General features: G+C 33.4%; 1 protein-coding gene across 1 annotated transcript in view; it reads right to left on the bottom strand.

The window, feature by feature from the left end:
* Positions 1-17,209, bottom strand: part of Dmd (dystrophin) — a 1,456,297-nt gene that overhangs the window by 1,342,996 nt on the left and 96,092 nt on the right. Inside the window, exons 15-16 of the mRNA XM_026777353.1 lie at positions 10,980-11,114; positions 8,286-8,435 (exon numbers count right to left, since the gene is read on the bottom strand). Coding sequence (XP_026633154.1) covers positions 8,286-8,435; positions 10,980-11,114 — 285 coding nt within the window. The remainder of the gene's footprint in view (positions 1-8,285; positions 8,436-10,979; positions 11,115-17,209) is intronic.

Here is a 17,209-nt window from a genome sequence, read left to right as displayed (position 1 = left end):
CTGGCCCTCATAGGTTAAAACATAGGTGGGAGGAGTAAACAGAACAGAATGCTGGGAGGAAGAGGAAGTGAGCTCAGACTGACAGCTCTGCTCTCCAGAGCAGAGACACCATGCTGCTCGCTCCTGGGCAGACACACGCGATGAAGCTCCGACCCAGGATGGACATAGGCTAGAATCTTCCCAGTAAGACCAGTGCTCACAGATTATTAGAGATGGGTTGATTGGGATATCAGAATTAGCAAGTAAGGGCTAGAGCTAAAGGGCCAAGCAGTGTTTAAAAGAATACAGTGTCCGTGTAATTATTTCGGGGTATATAAGCTAGCCAGGCGGCCGGGGTGCTCAGCCCTGACGCCCCTATTACTACAGTATGTGAATATGTGCATATAAGCACAACCTGCACAGTCTGTAATGTATACTTCATTGTTTCTTGTACAGTCATTTACACTGCTGCTCTATTTACAATAGCCAGGAAATGGAAATAATCTAAATACCCTTCAGCTGACAAATGGATAATGAAAGTGTATTAATAACATTTTTATAGTATAGCATAGTATAGGATATTATACTGAGATATAGAAAAATGAAACCATGACATTTGCAGGTAAATGGATGGAAGCAGAAAAGATCATACTGAGTGAGGAGAACCAGACTTAGAAAGAGTAATGCTATATATGCTTAATCATCTGATTTCCTAGCTCTGAACCATTGAATCATTCAGGTTATATAACCTGAAGTAATCATAGAAAACAGAACAGTTAAGAGTCTTTGGGTGGGGCTTAATAAAGAAGAAATAATAGTATGTACATAAGAGGAAAAGTGAGGTGGGAAAAAATAGGGTGTCTCTTGTTATGGAGATAGGAGAGAAAGGTAAAAATAGCAGAGATGTATGAAAAAGTATAAAGCAACTCAGAAATAAAAGGAATAATTTAAAAATATCTTTAATAAAAGTTAAGTCAGCATCCAAATACATACATGCACACACACATTTGCACGTGCATGTGCACACACACACACACACACACACACACACACACTTCGGGCACACGTCCCTCTAAGAGGACTTGGTTTCTGGAATCAAAAGGTATCATGGAAACTTTCAAAGGAGGTAATTACCAGCATTCCTACTCAGCTATGATGCCTATGAATTATAGCAATCAGCATGACAGGTAACCTAAGGATGCTGCATTGGCCTGAATACCTTGATGGTAACCATCAGCCTCTCACTGATGAACCACTGAATGAGAAAGAAATTACGCCTAGCTTCGGAAATCTAACCAGCTATCCAGGTCTAGTGAAGTTATGAGCCTAAGAAGGGGATCTATTGCTGCCATTAATTAAACCAGCATAATCCCTAAGTACATTATAAATAAATGTTCTTTACCCACGGATAAGCATAGTTATTACCTTTCAAAGGAAATTCCCTTTACAATATATGGAGATGGCTGCTAAAAACCATAATCAAAATTCAGCGCTGTGGAACCAGTCCTGAGTGATACATCTACAACAGAAATCCTGCTTCTAAGGTGCAAGGATCATTGTGGAAGAGTGGGTACAGACTGTAAGAACCAGAAGAACAAGGAGTTTGTTGTGAGACTGTGTTTCCTGACTGTGTCAGCAGGGACATATAATGTCTCACCAAGATGGTTGTTGATACATGACTTGAACTGATGCAACAAAAGTAGATATGCTGACATGGAAGGGGGAGAGCTCACACAGCCACAGACCCGCCGTCGGAACACCGGGCGGCGGAACGCGGTCGGAACTATAGGCAACTAGCAAATGCTGAGAATATGAAAACTAGTCCTTTCTACTGGAGAGTACAACAAATGGTTATCCAGTACTAACTGGTAGGCCCTGACAAAAGGCACACACTCAGTTTGCATTCCTATGCACTGAACAACTACTTGCTCAGTGGTGTCACCACTCCCAGTGGGACATGTCCTTTCCAATTAAACACTAATCAGGATAATGTACCCATAGACTTGTGTACACATCTATCTACTTGAGACATTATTTCTCTATTGACGCTCCCTTTTCGAAAGTGACTCTAGCTCGAGTTACATTGAAAAAAATAAAACTAGGAGCATAACTTTAAGTCTATGTTTCCTGCATTTAATGGTTAGACCATTTATTATCTTTACATATATCAATATCTGTGTTAATATTATTAGAAATAATATAATATTAATATAAATGGCTTTCTTCCCTTAAAGTGTAGTTACTAATTTAAGTTATTACAGTAGCAAGCATAGTTTCTACTATCCTGCTAAATACTAAGTCAGTTTGAACCCAGATGTTCATCCTAACAGCCTGTTTGCACGGCAAAATTTTTAGAAGGATATTAATTTTATCTTAATAATAAAGATCCATGGTATGCATTATGCTGTTTTTCACAAAGAAAGAAAGATCACACAAAAAATAAAGAGGATAATGCAATCCCAGATGATGTTTCTATTATTATTAATGGATTAAGTCTAATAGGGAAAAAAATCTCTTTTGGAAGAAAACAAATCATTTTTGTTGGTAGATTATCTCCAGTGAAATAATTAACCAGTAATATTGTATAGAAATGGGGTTAAGTTATTCTGGATACTTTTGAAAAGAATTAAAAGTGTAAAAGCAATAAAAACATAAAAATAACACTTGGACATGCCATCCTTTGTATGTAACTCAGGCAGTCACATAGTAATGTATTCTAGAAGAGCCCCTACTTAGTCTAAAGTCCTGCTGTTTCTGTCAGGAAATTATAACATTTTGAACAAGGGTTCTACATTTGCTGTTTGTACAAACTCCTTAAAGTATAAACCTGATCTGATTACCATAATTTAGGGAAAATGATGAACAGCTAACAGGCTAAAATAAGAAGGTAATGTAAATTGGATAATTTAGAGAGAAAATAATATGTAGAATTCACATGAAAGCTACTAGGACATGGTGACATACTGAAGAATATCAAATGAGAAATTTCTGAATATTGCTATAATTGTAAGACAGGATTCCAAAGACGAGGCTCTTGGTTATTTTAGACTATAATCAAACACTTCTTGGAGACAATAAAGATAACAGAACCAAGATTATATTTTCTTTTGAATCCTTAGGTACACATTTGTTCATGGTTCTAATTAAGGAAATATTTTAGAGAAAACTGTGAGATGCTTAGAAACGGACTGTTCTCACTACATGTGATTTTACTGAAGGAAAGTAGAGCATGATTTGAATGGGAACTCTTTTGCTGTGCGCTTTGCCTCTTTAATGGCTCTTTTACAATGGAGATCCTGTTTTAAATACATAGTGAAACCATGTTTTTGTTCTACTACCCACTGTCTCCTCACATGTTAGATTCATGAGCCTAAACCTTGTACAAATTCCTGAGAGATGGAGTTCACCATAAATCAGTTATTTTACTCTTACTTCTTTCCTCATCAAATTACCATTGTCTAGTCCAAATTTTATTTTTTCTTTCCGAAGTAAATCTTTTTATTGTTGTTTGTCTTTTGTCTTGCAATCACTTGATAGTCTATGTCAAATATGTCTTACTATTGCATCTTCCGTTGACTGAAAACTTTCTGAAGGTACCAGCGTTTGCGAAACTAACCAGTCTCCTTTCCCCTCTTACTTGGTTTGAATATCCAGACAAATGAATAATTCAGAGTAATTGCAGACTATTAGCACTAATCAGAAACAAATGCAAATATTTTATAAGGAAAAATATCTTCCTCTTAGACTTAGTTGAAACATGATTAATAAAATTACTTAAGTCTGATACTTAGACTTACTTACTGTCAATTATCTTGATTTACTGAAAAAAATGACTAGATTTAATAGGGCGACAGAAGGGTCAGTGCTCATGGGTAGATTACCTGTGATACTCTTCTCTATATCTTATCCCCTGCTCTTAAATGTTTACTTCCACATCTCTTCTAGTGAGGATGTTTCAACACACAGCTAATCTATTAAACATTTTCCTGTGCCATACCACTCAAGGCATGTTAAACGCTGTAGCCTGTTGCTTCATGGCACTGCAAGTTAACATCCTTCCTGCATTTTTAGATCATAAAATTTATTTCAGAAAACTAAGTTGGAAATAAGTTTCACACTATACGTAAGTAACATCAAATAGACTAACATAAAATTGAGGCTCACTGAATAGCGAGCATTAATATTATTATCATTATAGCTTAATGTTTTAAAAAATAAAATCACAAAGCACATTTTCTATTTTAGAAAGAGGGTTTTGTAACAGAATTAAACCCTGTATTTGATGCAAAGCCAGTTCTTTTCAGTGTGCCTTGAATCGATATTTGCCTTTCCGGTCTATTTATCCTAAGCAAGATGTAACACAGAGTGAACAATCTGTCATAATTACCTGGAAGAGCTAAGGGGTCTCTGCAGCTATCTATCATGATGGTTAATACTAAAATAGAATTAATCAAATATGATGTTGTTTCTTCTTTTTTTACTCTGCCTCTTACTTAGTTTCAGGTAAAAGACTATAGACAGAGACCCTGGGATTGTTCAGTGAGTGGGTCAGGGCAGTTACCATAAAAGTCTACGATGGGAGCTTGATCCCTACAACCAACATAAAAGTAAATTGAGAGAAGCAACTCCACAAAGTTGTCTCCTGATCTCTACTTGCATGTTATAGCATGTACATTCACACATGCCATTAGAATATAAATACATAAACTCATAGGCAGATATGGAAAAGATAGAAATTCTTATCAAAGATTAAAAAAGATAACTATTTTCATAAGAAACTGTAAAGGCTTTGTATTTCTGAACGTACAATTAAAATATTTAAAATTATAAAACATATCCTTTTAATTAAACATTCCTAATAATTCTATTGTAATATATTTATTGTTCATAGAGAAAATGTCATAGTTATTTTAATGAAAATATATCATGTATGCTGAATATATTCAACATTCTTCCTCCTGTTTCTAATCTCTTCTCTTCTTTTAAGTCCCCCATAGCTCCATTTAGTCTTAATTCTTTAAACTCAAGATCTAGCTTTCTTTAAAAGTTGAGAAATAAGACAGGAGTAATCAGTGTCCCTGCATTAACACAATATTGTGTGTTTTTGATACTTTTGCCATTTGCATAGAATAGATATCCCCAAGATTCCACATCATAAAGAAATTTGAAAGCAGAAAGAGAATATGATATCAGGTCTTTTGAATAGTACTGCGGCCTTGATAACCAATCAAGCATTACTACCATCAGTAAGCATTTTGGTGCATACTAGAACAACTTAGAAATTTTGTCACTTAAGTAGAAAATAAAGCTTTAGTTTTCTTGATGTGCCTTGGTATGATTTTAAAGCAGATTTCTGGCTTGTTAATCATCATTCAGATTGTTTCTATAACTAGAAAATATAGTATATGAAGATGGAAAGATGTCTTTAAAATTATTGAAATAATTTTCTTCTTATTTGAGTACAACTTTACCTTTTAGAATTAGGAGTAGGATAGAGCACACCCCTCTTCAGTATTCATAGGCAATAAAAATCCCTGGCTGTATGACTGATTTTACAGGCAATTGAGTGTTACCTTATCTCTGCATAATTGCAGCTATAGGAAACATTAGGTAGGCAATAAAACCCTTTCAGACCTCTGACATAGCATTTAATTGAGGAGAAAATGGGGTAGGACTCATTTTTGGATGGAAAAATATTTTGTTTTTAATGGAAAATATGCTTTTCTCTATCCACAAAAATAATGACTTAAAAACAAAGTTATGATTCTTGACTATAATTATTCTCTTTTTCTGGGCCATCAAATAACATATCCTGAGTAGATAGCCAGTGACATTATCCAAAGAATAATACAATTGATATTGTTAGGCAATTCTCAATTACTTAAGTAATTCACGATTTCCATTCAAGTGCCCAATTTATACTCTAGAATCTGGGTTTCAAACTATCAGTTGGTCAAAAAGACAAAAAATAAGATTCTGCGGGCTACCAAACCTCAACTAATATATCAGCAACACAATTTATATACGCAAGTAAAAATCATGAAAGAGGGAACAGAAAGATTATAAGAGCTGGAGGAGCAAGATTCTTGTTAACTAGATAGTGTCCTTTAGGAAAGACAGTGAAAATGCATCCACAAAATCTCCACAATATGCTTGGTGATCAGCATAATTAGAATACCATATGACATGCCAATATTGACAGGGAAATTTTAACATGGTATCACTTTAAATAAAGAGCTATAGCTGGATAATGGTTGATGAAAGTGGGATAATTAATATCATCTATGACTGACCTCTTACATACGATGTTCAGTCCAAGGACAGGACAAATGTGCATACAATGCTAAGTAGACTAATAGGTTATATATACATGCATACCACATACCATACATACATAATATATACATATGTTGTACATATATGTACACATATTTATAATATAATAATGTTAATTTGTACAGCTACCATAGATTTCAGATAGAGGAACACAGAAAAACTTGAACAGGGACGGAGTAGTGGCAGTGATGCAAGCATGGTGTCTTTGGGTGAAGTTTTTAAAGTGAAAATTATAAGAAAACATTTAATTTCACAACATATTAAATATCAGCATCACAGATTTTAAGGATATTATTTCAGAAAGAATATTGCTTTCAACAAAGTACCAGATATACTTATTTGCATTATCAAATATCAAATAACTACAAGGTTATTATTGGTTTGATATATATATATATATAAATATATATATATATATATAATAAACACAGTCATTACTTGTAGTAGTTTCAAGTTTATTTTGCAGATATATTTAGTGTTTCCATAGCACTCTGTTTAATTGATTACTAAGGCAAATATGGAAAATACCTAATGTGAAGACTTAGAAAACAGCCTGGCGTGGTGGCACATGCCCTTAATCCCAGCGCTTGGGAGGCAGAGGAGGGTAGATCTCTATGAGTTTGAGGCCAGCCTACTCTAGGGAGCAAGTTCCAGGGTAGCTAGGGTGGTTTCACAGAGTAACCAGTTTCTTGAACCCATCCAAATGCTTGATAACTTGTAAGGAGTGCTTTCTCAATCCTGTTACAGATACATTGAATTTGTAAGAGCATACATGTTTACGACATTTAAAATTGTCATATATTTTATATATTTATTTTTATTGGCTTTCCTATGCTTGTCTTAATTAACTATGATACACATATGGATGTACACAACTATTTGTTAGAAGGAATGCACTCTGGCATACAAACCAGGCAAAATTTAAAAAAACATCTTAACATTTATTAAATATATATTTTGATCTTGATTCTATACCTAACACTTTTTTTTTTTTGGTTTTTCGAGACAGGGTTTCTCTGTGGCTTTGGAGCCTGTCCTGGAACTAGCTCTGTAGACCAGGCTGGTCTCGAAATCACAGAGATCCGCCTGCCTCTGCCTCCCAAGTGCTGGGATTAAAGGCGTGCGCCACCAACGCCCGGCTATACCTGACACTTTTAAAGAAATATTTTCTCACAAAAAATTCTTTGGAAAAATATCAATATCACACATGAGGATATGGAATACTTAAACTGTTACCCAGGATCAATTGATTTATGCAACCCAGGTTTGACTTTTGATTATTGATCCTTATTTCCTTGTCTATGTTTGCCTTAATGCAACAGTAGGAACATATGTTATTTTATGTTTAGTTAGAAAAATCATGCCATGTATGTGAATCCTCATATATGATTACCCTTTAATTACGTATAATGTGGTGATTTGAATAGGAATGGCCACCACAGGATCATAGATTTAAATTTTTGGTCACCAGGGAGTGGCATAATTAAAAGGTATGGCCTAGTTGGACTCTAAGCTGACAAGCCCTTTCCTCCCCAAGTTGTCTTGGTCATGATCTTTCATAACCGCAATAGGAACCGTAACTAAGTAAGACAGCATAGTATAACATAATTTATTGAGTTAACATGCTATTTGTTCTTGACATGTCTCAGTTTCCTGCTAAAAAACACTTTTCTCCTGTGTAAATTGGGAGCATGGGGATCTTGGGGGAGGGTTGAAGGGGAGGAGAGAGGCAGGGAGGGGAGCAGAGAAAAATGTAGAGCTCTATAAAAATCAGTAAATAAAACAAAATACCATACTTTTCATGTATTTCTAAAAGGAACGAAAGGCATGTCAAAAGAATTCAGTCACTTCTCTAAAAGTGAAGGCTGAAATAAACTGAAATAATGTTTCATTTTATTGGAGAAGACCATGTCTGTCTGGCATGCATTTATAAAAGGTAAACTAAAGAGATTTCCCACTTGTCTCCATACCTCTTCATGTAGTTCCCTCCAACGAGAATTAAATGTCTCAAGTTCCTCATTGATTAGTTCATCCATGACTCCTCCATCTGTTAGGGTCTGTGCCAATATGCGAATCTGATTTGGGTTATCTTCTGAATGTTGCATCAAATTTTCAAGAGACTGAAACACATTTTCTAAAATTAATATTTCTCCTTTTTCTAAGTTTTCTAATTTACGCACAAAGCTCAGCATTTTCTCATTTACATACAATTAAGACATTAGCAGTGTAAAGCAACATTTAATTTGGATAATAAAGCATGAAGGAGCACTCTTTAAAAATGGGAGGATGGCTTTTGATTTTTCACTGACTTGTCACTATTTTATAGACTGTGATTTTAAAACATGACACTTTCTTAGGGATGACCTTTGCTCTAAAATGTGAAAAGGTAAAGTGCTCAATTTCTCTCTTTTTGCTTGTTTGTTTTGTTTTGATTTGGATTTTTCTTTGTTTGCTTTTGTAATGGTCAGTGACATGTAAATAATGTGATTCTTCTGAAAATATGTGCAGTAGCAGCTCATAAGCCATTTCTTCTCAAAGAAACTCCTTCACTCTTCACATATTTTCACATTGACATCTTAGGACTGGAAGTTGATAGAAATGACATGAAGTTCCTTAGTGCTCAGAAAGAGACAGCAGACAGAAATCACCTGGGGATTTTGGCTGGACCATTGTCATTTCTGCGTAATTTTCTTTGTGGTGTGAAGCGTGTGTGTGTGTCTGTGTTTGGATGTATGATTGTGTACATGTATATGTGCGTGCGCTGAGAAAAGATGTTTCCTTTCATTTTGGGGGAAGTTTGCTGCCAAGTCATTTCCTGACTTTCTATTATTTACAGCCTTCTAATCCTTAATTGAAAAAAATGTTCAACGTTGACAGATTTTTTTTAGATAGATTATATAAAGAACCATAATCTCAATGCCAGTTTTATGTATTCTAGGGAATAAGTAATCCAATATCATTTCACTAGAACTTACAACCATATAATAAGTGATAAATACAGGCTCCAATTCTTTCAATCCATTGTTGTTTCCAAAATCATGAAACTGTTCTCAGAGGTGTTTTAGGTCATTCTTATGGGCCGATTACTTTTTAAATTCTGAACAACTTCAATATATCTTGTTCTGAAGTTTCTGGAGCATCAGAATATCATTATTTCCTAATTGTTTTGCAAAAATGTACTTTTGACATCTAAAATCTATAAAAAAACTCATCAAAATTTTAATACAAAAATGTTAGTATTGATTTTTCTAGTAACATTTCATTATATGTAGCAAATATGTGCATTTTATAAAACTTTTAGTAGAGCAATTTTCTCTCCTTAATTCCTGATGAAGTATATAATCTGTTAATTAAATAAAAGATAAACTGATTAAATAAAGGTTAACTGATTTTCCCTTTCCCAGAGGATCTTGAAGAAGTAGGGGTGTGGGAAGAATATGCTAAAATGTATATATAAATTTAAACGAAAATGCAAACAAAAACAATATCAATTAAGAATTCAGTTATATAACTCTTTAGTAGCTAGGAAATCTGGAAGTACTACAGCTTTTATATTCTTGTCAAATACTGGTACATTCTTTTTGTAATCTAAACGGTCTGGAAGAGTAATTGGCAGCAACCTCCCTCATCAAACAAAAATTTACATGCAACAGTCAACAAGATGGTAAATATTAGCAATGAGGCCTCCTCTTCCTCACCCTAACATTCTCCTTTGATGTCTTATCAGTCTTCTCTAAATGGGCTACATTTTATTAGCAACTGTAATTAGACAAACAATGAGACATTTATACGTTTCCAAATGCATCTAACACATTTTGAGCATATTTGCTTCCTTTCATGTCCCTTATAACACCTCTAGTTTTCTTTTTCCCATATTTTCTATTTCATTTTCATGTTTTGGGGGATTATTTTTATTAGCTTTCACATGTGAGAGACATACAAACCAATTTGAAATGCCACCTTCTTTCAAAGTATTACTTAAAATGTGGTATAAAAATTTAATCTGGTAATAAGTATAAAATGAGATAAATTCCTATGATAGCTGCACTATCCCAGTCTTTATTCTGACTGCCAGACTTTTTAATGAAGCATGATAAGTTTTGTTTTGTTTTTTTCTGGAGAATTTATCACACTGTTATTTCACATGAATCGTTTGGTTATGGAATGTCTCTGAGCAGTCACAAAGGTGCTATATTTATTTTACAGATCTCCATATACTGAATATGCTAACACTCTAATTTATTGCAGGTTAGTGATAATAAAAACTAAGCAAAATGTATACAACATGAATGGTTAATTATACATCAGAATATAATGTAATTTATACCTTGTGTTTGCAAACTCATTTAATTTTTCATATCTAAAGTCTAAAATAAAAAGTATGTATATGACAATTTGAAAGGTACATTTGTTTATAAAGTATTTAAGTTATACAGTACTCATTAACATGAGTTTACATATCCAAGATAAGAAGACAAGTGATTTCATTTTAAGTTCTTGAGACCTGGAAGGATCCTGGAAGGAAGAAGGGTTTGTCCAAACAGCAGGACTGAAGGATCCTGTAGCTATTTTTCTGCCTTGTGTTTTTAAACATTGTCTTCTCTTTGGCACTAGCGCTTTTCGAGGTAGCACACAAAGATCATTTGGAAAAATTTACCACTTACTTCTAGCACCTCAGCGATTTCCTCAGGTCCTGCAGGAATATTTTCAGTGGCTTTAAGTTTCAATTCTACTTCATTGAGCCACTTGTTTGCCTTCTCCAAGTATGACAATAATTCATGCCAACATGCCCAAACTTCCTAAGAAAGAAAAATGAATACTGACGATTAAATATGGCCTCACAAAGGTTAATATGGAACCTTCATATTATGATTTTAAAACTTCTTAAAATTGAAAATTTCATTTTCTACATTTCAATCATTATGGTAGATGACTTAAAATAAAACTAGATTCTTTGGTGATACAACATCTCAGTAATAATATCATTAAGGAAGCAGTGTATTATTTGAATAAATTTAAGATTTAGTGAATTGCCTTTTAAAGAAGATATTCCCTTACACATCAGTCTTAAAAATAGAAAAATCAAAGCATATGATAGAATGCATGCATAAGTCTTTCTTTAAACATCAGTAGCTAATACTGTTGTGTTGTTTCTAAATTGACCAAAATAGTTTTATATTTAAAATTTACACATGATTTTAACTGTTTCTTCTGCCATTATTAAACATATTTAGGGTTTTTATATTGATAGGAAGAGAATTTTATAATAAATCCAAGATTTTATTTCAGCAATTTATATGTTGATTTATAATAATAATAGAAATTGATTTATCTTGACTATGTTCATTCCTGTTTTGCAAGGAAGACCCTCATATATATGCATTCCTTTCTCATATTTCTTATTATTTCCTTGGGCCTTAGTCCCACAACACACAACTGCTATTTCAAATGTATAGTTATTTCTCAGTCATCTCTGATATACAATATAAACCTTTATAATTTAGTACTCAAAGATAAGAAAATTTTTAGAATCCTTAAAAATAATATAGAAGAGGATTACTCTAAACTCTCAGTATGGGAGGACATTGGACATAAAATATATTTTACAAAACTAATAATATGAAAAGAAATGAACATATTTGACTACATTTAAACAAAATCTTAACCATTACCCAAAGAGTCGAAAATATTATGAAAATATTGTTATGCACATAAAAATGAAACATTTGTTAAAACTTAAATAATAACATTCAAACATCTAAATAAGTCTATTAAAAGTAAATTAAAAAATCCTTTAGACCCATGAAAATGAAGCCATCATAGTCATCAAAATGGAGAAAAAATAAACTAAATAGGTGCTATAGAGAATCTCAGTGGTAAGAGCACACACTATTTTTAATCAGTCTTAATAGGTGCACACACATACACAAGATTAAACAATAAAGTGAATTTTATATAGAAAGAATAGTAACCATATGTATTTATTCTCATTAACATTCGTTAGAATAAAAGTGAGTAAAGTGATACGGCATTTTAGCTAGCACAAATGAAGAAATAAATCAACAAAAATTATATGTATTGTTAGGAATATGTATATTGGAAAGCCTACTCCTCAGTCTTATTAATGTGGGCATTTACATACCTAGTAATTATATAATTCTGGGTTTTAGTATATATTTTTGAAAAAGTATTTTTTTTTATCCCAAAATAGAGCTGACCAACCCTGCAACTATTCAGGCCAAGAACCAGGGTTAGGTGTTGGCCAATCCCAACATCTATTCCATCTGGGATCCGTGGGAGCATGTAAAGGAACTGGTCCCACAAATTCAAAGTTGCAGGATGTCTACAACTCAGGGCAGCAGCAGGATAACCAAGAGTAGTACCAGTGAGGGCTCAGCATAAATAATGTAGCAGAAACCAAAGTCCTCAAACCAGACCAATGACTCTCTACAATAAACACAAGTAAAGCTACATAGATAAAAAGGTGTCACAATACAACTTTTGTGATGAGACTGATAATTTCCCTCTTTTTTTTCCTTAAAATTTATTTCATTTTATTTTGGGGGGTATATGCAAAGGCAGAGGGTAGATGCAAAGAGATAGGAATATAAATGGGATGGAGATGCCTGATGTGAAAGACACAAAGAATAAATTAAAAGAAGGAGAAAAATATATTTAGGGTTAATCTGCAAAGTACAGTAAAAACAAAGGTGCAATTACCATTATAATACATCATCCTGAGAGTACCATCAATAGCAAGTCAACAAAAGAATTACATATTAAGGGAAACTAAAAGATTGTAAAATTCCTAATATTTTCTACATAGTTGATTAAAAATAATGGAGGATATTCTATAACTGAACATCAATATGCTGTGTCTGTAAACCTATCAACTTACTGTAATTTCTTGAGCATATGTTAGAGATTTAAAGGTAAGGGGGTGACACTTGTAATAAGGCATATGGACTTAGGCGCAGATTGAGGTACTGAGGTAGCGTGATGATGACTTAACTATCGGAATAGATGCTTTCTTCTGTCCTCAATACTACTAAGTGACACAGCAGGAGAGGCTTTACAGGTCATACTTTCAAAACAAAATACACTCCTGAATCCTAAACCGGATGGAAATTGTACTTAGAGTAACTGCTAAATTTAAGTTTGGAATTTTAAATTGCTTTGAAATCGTAGAATTTAAAGTGATTTTTGAAATTAAAAAAAAAATCACATGAAAGAACAAACTCTCCAAAAGAGTAGAAGAAACTACTGATCACTTTCACAATGTCTCAGTCTGATTGTAATTCCAAGTTGAATATTAATAATGCATTTTAAATTAAAGTTTATCCTTTTAACCATGGATCAGGAAGTTCTACATATCAGATAAAGAAAAATAGGGAAGGAACACAATACAAATTGGGAGGATAATATTCAGTTTAACAAAGTATGGGGTTATCAGAGTATATGACATGTCAGCTATGATATTTAACTCTAGCTTCATATTGGAAAAGAAACGTTGGTCTCAGACAAGTCACTAACAATAACATGGCATGTCTCCTGAAGCAAAAACCGGAAAATATCCACCATCAAGCATTAAGAGGAAGGTGCAAAAAATTTTGCTGCTTGGATGATCTTTCTTTGAGGAATCGAAACCTAAGCTTACATTACAGATGATAACAAAGTATGACATTTCAAGGACCATAGGAAATAAAAAGACACACAAAGACAAGCTAACAATCAAAAGCAAAAGAATTTCCAAGACCAGTTTCTATAAGAAGTAAGCTCACAAAGAAACCTTACAGGCCATGTAAGGAAAGACAATGATATTAAGAATAAACCATAAGTTGTAAGAATATTTAGATTCATATCTTATGATAAAGATATACCAGAAAAATTGTATAAATAAAAGAAAAATGGGCAATATTATTATGTGTTTGATCATATGTATTGTCACTATTATTTGAATTTGGTAACTAGTTTTCATACTTAAATAAAATGGTTAAATTATAGCATTCTATAAATTATATATGCAATATTACTATGTAGCAAACATAAACTTTTACAAGCTATGGCCAAGATTTGATTAAGAGATTTGAATATAGGGAAGAGAGCTCTGTTCAGAAAGTTAAGCAGTAATTTTTCATTTGGAAAACAAACATGAATTACTTCCTTATCTCCATATATATTTTTTCTTCTTGCTGTTTTTACAAGGTGAAAATTGAATGAGTCCAGGAGTTTCTGTGTGTTAGTAAGTACTTTCCCCATTGTGATATACCCTCAAAGGTCCACTGAAAAAGACAACAGGGAAACATTTGGGAGGCAATGTGCAAATCTAGTTCTGGAACCTATTATGGTGACCCTGGCAAGGACACCTGGTAATTAATGATACCGGCCATTTTCTGTATCCAGTGGTGGGACTGGGACACCAACCCAGTCACAATACCTTCAACCTACAATCTATTCTGCCTCCAAGATTTGCTGGGTCAATGGTGGCACAGAATTTATGGGACTATCCAACCAATGACTAGTTTAATTTGAGGCCCATGTTATAAGAGGGCATTCATACATGACATTGCTTAAACGGCCAGAACTGGAAGCTGCATGGCTTGGAGAACAAGGACAGAATTAAATATGACTAGAAAAAAGTCAATGAAATGGTTCTTAGTGATATTTTGCTATATTCATAGATTTTTGTTTAGCCAAATCATCATCAGAGAGGTTTTCTCAGGCTGCTGATAGGAGCAGATACATTATGCACAGCTCATGGAGACCCATGAGTGAGGAAGAGGAAGGATTGTAGGAGCCAGAGGGGTTGAACACAACAGGAAAACATGGTCCACAGACTCAACTAAGCATGGCTTATGGGGATTCATAGAGACTGAACCAAAAATCATGGCACCTATATGGTTCTAAGCAAGGCCATCTGCAAATATGTTGTGGTTGTTTATTTTGGTATTCCTGTGGGACTCATAACAGTGGGAGTGGAGATACCTCTTACTCTTTTGTTTGTTCTTTGGACCCTTTCCTACTACTTGATTACCTTGTCCAGTCTTGATATGATGGTTTATGCCTAGGCTTATTGTAACTTATTATGTCATGTTTGGTTGATGTCCTTGGGAGGTCTGCTCTTTTCTGAAGGGAAAAGGAGGAGAAATGGATCTGGGAGAAAGGAGAGGTAGAGAGTGGGAGGAACTTGTAAGAAAGGAAAGAGGGAAACTAAAGTTAGGATATATTGCATGAAGGAAGAATAACTAAAAATAAAGAGAGCACCATCTGTTTAGTGAGTGGGAATATTAAGGAAGGGATAGTGACTTTGAATTTCCAGTTGAGAGGAATCAAAGATAACTTTTTTGATTTGCCAACTCATGAAAGTAATGAAGGACTAATTCTTCCATAGCCAAAGAGTGAAAAAAGATGAATAAATAAAATGTCTGGGAACCACTAAGTCATCTTGTTTTCAAGGGATTATGATAAAAATATAGGAAGAACTTATCCAGAAATTTTGTTAAATTATTTTATGATACCATGAACACCTGAAGACACTTTTATTTTAGGGGACTGGAAATTCATTTGAATAAAACCAACCAATCTTTTTAATAAAGCACATAAAATCAACAGGAAACAAGGCAGATCAGTCATAATAATATAGGAAATGGCAACAGAATAACTATCATAGACATATTTAGGCATTAACAAAAGGAAAGATAAGTATGGCAATTTAAGCAAAACATCTCATTATAAAGAAATATCCTCTTTTACTTGTACTAACATTGCAAAATTAATACTCAGAGCCTAGGAAGGTGGGGTGAATTAATATCAAAATTTTCTTATTCTCACTTCAGTAAATATTGTTTAATTACTAATATTTAATTAAACTACTGAAAATTAGAATGTGCAAACTACAATATTAATATTTAAATTTTATAATATTTAAAAGTTAAGAGCAAATAAAAAGATTTGGAACCAGATGCAAATATTAAAATATCACTATGAAAAAAGCCCTAAACTAGACAGCTAATAGAATTTGGCATGTTTGGCTTAGCTATTTGGAAACTAGAGTTATTAAATTATTATAATTCAGTGAGGTGAGACTTAATCAAACAGATGGTGAATGTTTCAATTGTCATAATGAGAAGCTATAATTACACAAAACAGAAAATTATGAGAAAGTGTCAGATTTACAGAAATAAACTTGTTGAAAGGTAAACACACATGCATGCAATTATAGAAAAATATGTGTACAAATGAACAGATTTAAAGCACAAGCAGTTAAAAACCAGGAAGTTAATCACAGACTTCATAAATTAGTCTAAATTGGACAGATAGAGGAAATAATACAAAAATTTTACCAGAAAGTTGAGAAACACTATGTAAAACAGAGAGATTATTCAGAGATATCTTCAAAAATGCTTTTAGGAATGGTGTGCAGATCAGAGAAAAGACAGTCTTCAAAAATGTAATAAAGAATCGCTGTAGAAAAATACAATATATCTATTCTCCTTAATATATCAGCTGACAAAATAAAAAAAAGAATATAAATCTATACCCACGTAAAATAAATCAGAACTGTAGACCATGGCAGACAAAGCGAAATTAAAGGTCAGCAGACAAAATAATATAATAATAAACTGACTACTTTGACAGTGGACTTCTTGAGAGTACCGAAGTTCAAAAGACAGTGGAATAGAATTTTTGTTAATAGAAAACGAACACTGGCAATTAAGAGACCATAAAAGTGGCATTTAAGAGACAGAAATAAAATGTAGATTGTATGGAGACCAAAGGTGAAAGGCATGTTAAATAGGGCGGGGATGGGAAGGCAGGGTAGACAAAAGAGTGTGAAAAAAGCAAACTAAAAACTTATTAATACGAAAGCTTTATATATATATATATATATATA

The sequence above is a fragment of the Microtus ochrogaster genome, unplaced genomic scaffold (assembly GCF_000317375.1).
Source record: "Microtus ochrogaster isolate Prairie Vole_2 unplaced genomic scaffold, MicOch1.0 UNK58, whole genome shotgun sequence".
Lineage (NCBI taxonomy): Eukaryota > Metazoa > Chordata > Mammalia > Rodentia > Cricetidae > Microtus > Microtus ochrogaster.
The sequence above is the reverse complement of the archived record's forward strand: the minus strand, read 5'-3'. Positions and strand labels throughout refer to the sequence as shown.